The sequence below is a fragment of the Rattus norvegicus genome, chromosome 15 (assembly GCF_036323735.1).
Source record: "Rattus norvegicus strain BN/NHsdMcwi chromosome 15, GRCr8, whole genome shotgun sequence".
Lineage (NCBI taxonomy): Eukaryota > Metazoa > Chordata > Mammalia > Rodentia > Muridae > Rattus > Rattus norvegicus.
This window is the reverse complement of record NC_086033.1, coordinates 29,203,594-29,206,364: the sequence shown is the minus strand read 5'-3', so window position 1 is coordinate 29,206,364 and position 2,771 is coordinate 29,203,594. Positions and strand designations below refer to the sequence as shown.

Sequence of the window (2,771 nt, the reverse complement as noted above, 5' to 3'; positions counted from 1 at the left end):
TTTGGTCACTGGTCCTGATATAACCAAGGTCAGTGTTATGTCTTCACCTATGTTACCACCTAAGCCAGTGCTGCCTGAAGCCATGTTATTGCCCAAGACTACGGGAGGAGTTGGCCCCTCCCCTTAGTGGCAGTCACACAGAGGCACTAGCTATGGATGATGGAGAGCTGGCCCAAAGCACTGCAGTATGGGAGGGTAAGGAATGGGAAAACTAACTCCAGACACCTCATAGTTCTCTTCAGATGATGGTTTTTGGCATGGATGCAGGATGAGGAAGATTCTTTCTCTTTTTGGGGTATTGCCACTAGGAATTTGATGATGCTTTGGTGACGATATGGACCATACAAAAGGGACATTTCCCCTCTTTTATGTGGGAGGAGGTCAAGAGGAGAAGGCATGGCTATGAGACAATTGAGAGGTGAGCATGGTCAGGGCATATGCTGTGAGATTCCTAAATAATAAACTAAAATTAATAATAATATTAAAAGTTCATTTTATATCTTGTCTAGAAAACATCTAAAATTGCTATCTGTAGTCCTCTAGCTCATTTGTTTATGAGACAAACTCTTTCAAGTCAAAGCTAATCAGGAATGGAACTAGGACAAAGCTCTATTGGATCAGTTAGGAAGCCTTTTCTGGGTACCACATTTCTGGACCATGTTTCCATGTTTAGATCTAACCTAATTCAATAGCCATATCCTACCAGGAATCTATGGTTACGGTCGGTGGTTGCTAATTGTGAACTCTCTGAGATGACTGAATCAATAATTCTTACTGCAAAGGCTATTACTCTAGTAACACCACTTGTAGCTATGCTCACAGAAATCTTACTGGCAATTAGGAATTGTTTATTGTCTAGGAAGCTCAGAAAAGTCTGTATTTTAAAGGCATGTAGTTGCAATAGGGATGGAAGCTGTCTGAATCACAAGGGGGTCAGTCAATCTGTGAAGCTCCAGAAAGAAAAGGTTTCAGCCAATCCATCGCCATTGTAGCCACTCAGCTGCAGTTGTAAAGGGAAAACAGCAATGGACAGACAATACGTGAATGCATAAGGCTGGATGGTTTCCAGTTCCTTACAGAAAGTGGCAAGGCAGGAGTTTTCAACTGTGCAATATAATCTGCCAACCCTTGGGGAAAATCAGTTGTTAAGATTACATTTAATTATTTAATTAAATAATTTGTCCAATATTGTATGTTATTGGGGAGGTTTTCACTTTTTATTTTGAAAGCACTGTTTTAATGAGGTTTTGCATGTGTATACTTAAATATATATACATAGATATACTACTTATAGATATATAATATATTATATGAAAATATATTATTATATGACATGTAAACATTTTTGTAGATCCATTGCTAAAAGCAGGACTGTGATAAAAGTTGCAAATAAGGTCTCTGTAATTTATAATTTAACTTTTGGCTTTGATTCTTTCTAAAGCAAAATATTTTTATAATACATAATTAAATGTATTATATTTTTAAAATGTAAAAACAATAGAAATGATGTTTTGATTTAATAATAAGATTTGTTTGTCTTGCCTTTTGATGACTTAATTTATTATACCTTCAGGAATTAGTACTCTTATTAACTTCATGTTGAGCAGATTAGCTGGAAGAGTTGTTGGTGCTCTCTAAACAGAGGATGGAAACCATTGCTCTCAGTTCTCATTTTGGGAAATGACCCAAATGACTCAGCACTATTTAAGAGGGGTTTATATTTTATGATAATAGCACAAGAATTTGATGAAGTGTGGTGTATATTTTAATCACTGATGTTTCTGAGTTTTTAACATTCTACAAATCAGCATCATTCAGTATGAATTTAACTGTGCGCTTCTGCAGTGAGATTTTTATTTTTCCTAATGCATTCTCTATAATTGGTGGAGATCTGATGAAGCCACAGCTGTGCAAAGCCTCCTGCAGAGTCTTCCTGTGTCAGGAGTTGCAGTCGCACACCCAGCTGCAGTTTGGGGCCAGGCTGCAGGCTCACTGGGAGCACTGTGCCTCAGCAGCACAGAAGTAGGTGCCTGAGTCCTCCAGCTGTGCAATGCTGATGTGCAGGGCGCTGTAGCGCTCCTTAGAACTGAATGTTGAGTTTAATCTCCCGTTATCCTTTGTTCCTGAAGCCAGGAAGAACAGACTGATGAGGCTGCCCCTGGGATTCTGTCGGAACCACTGCACAGTTGTAATGGTGATAGAAAAATTGCATCTCAGAACAGAACTGGTTCCCTCGTGTAGACTCAAGGCTGAAGGACTCTGCTCCACTGAATCTCCTTTCACCCCTGTTAGAAACAGAAAAAGAAATCAGAACTAAAGAGAGTTATCTACCCATATCAATCAAATACCCCATGAAACACCCACGAGGAGGAATGCACAGTAGATTTTCATCTACTTTCTCCCCCTCCACCACCGACATTTCTGGAGAATCCCTAATAGAAACTCAGCTTAGCACAACTCACAGCAAATCTGCACCCACAGAATCCCCAGCACAGCTCCCAGGTTCCTCTCCATGGCCCCTGTCCACTTGCTGGGATGTCTTCCCTCCAGCTCTGAAGGGGGTCAGTCTTGTGCCCAGACAACTTGTGCTCACAGACTACAGGTTCTCTCTGAGTCACTGAGCTCCCTCATTCATCTGAACAAGGAACTCCACCCACCTCCACCTCATGACTCTGCACTGTCATTGCTCCAGGACTGTGGAGGACATTGATGTAGAGACCAGGACACCGTGTTTCTAATGTAATGTGTAATATAAGGAGTTTGGGGGGAAA

General features: G+C 40.6%; 1 gene segment (V, D, J or C); it reads right to left on the bottom strand.

Moving 5' to 3' along the window:
• Positions 1-1,989: 1,989 nt before the first annotated feature.
• LOC134482300 (T cell receptor alpha variable 22-like) lies at positions 1,990-2,514 on the bottom strand. The segment is given in 2 exon segments: positions 1,990-2,285; positions 2,463-2,514. Coding segments are annotated over 2 exon segments (348 nt in total).
• Positions 2,515-2,771: the final 257 nt, after the last annotated feature.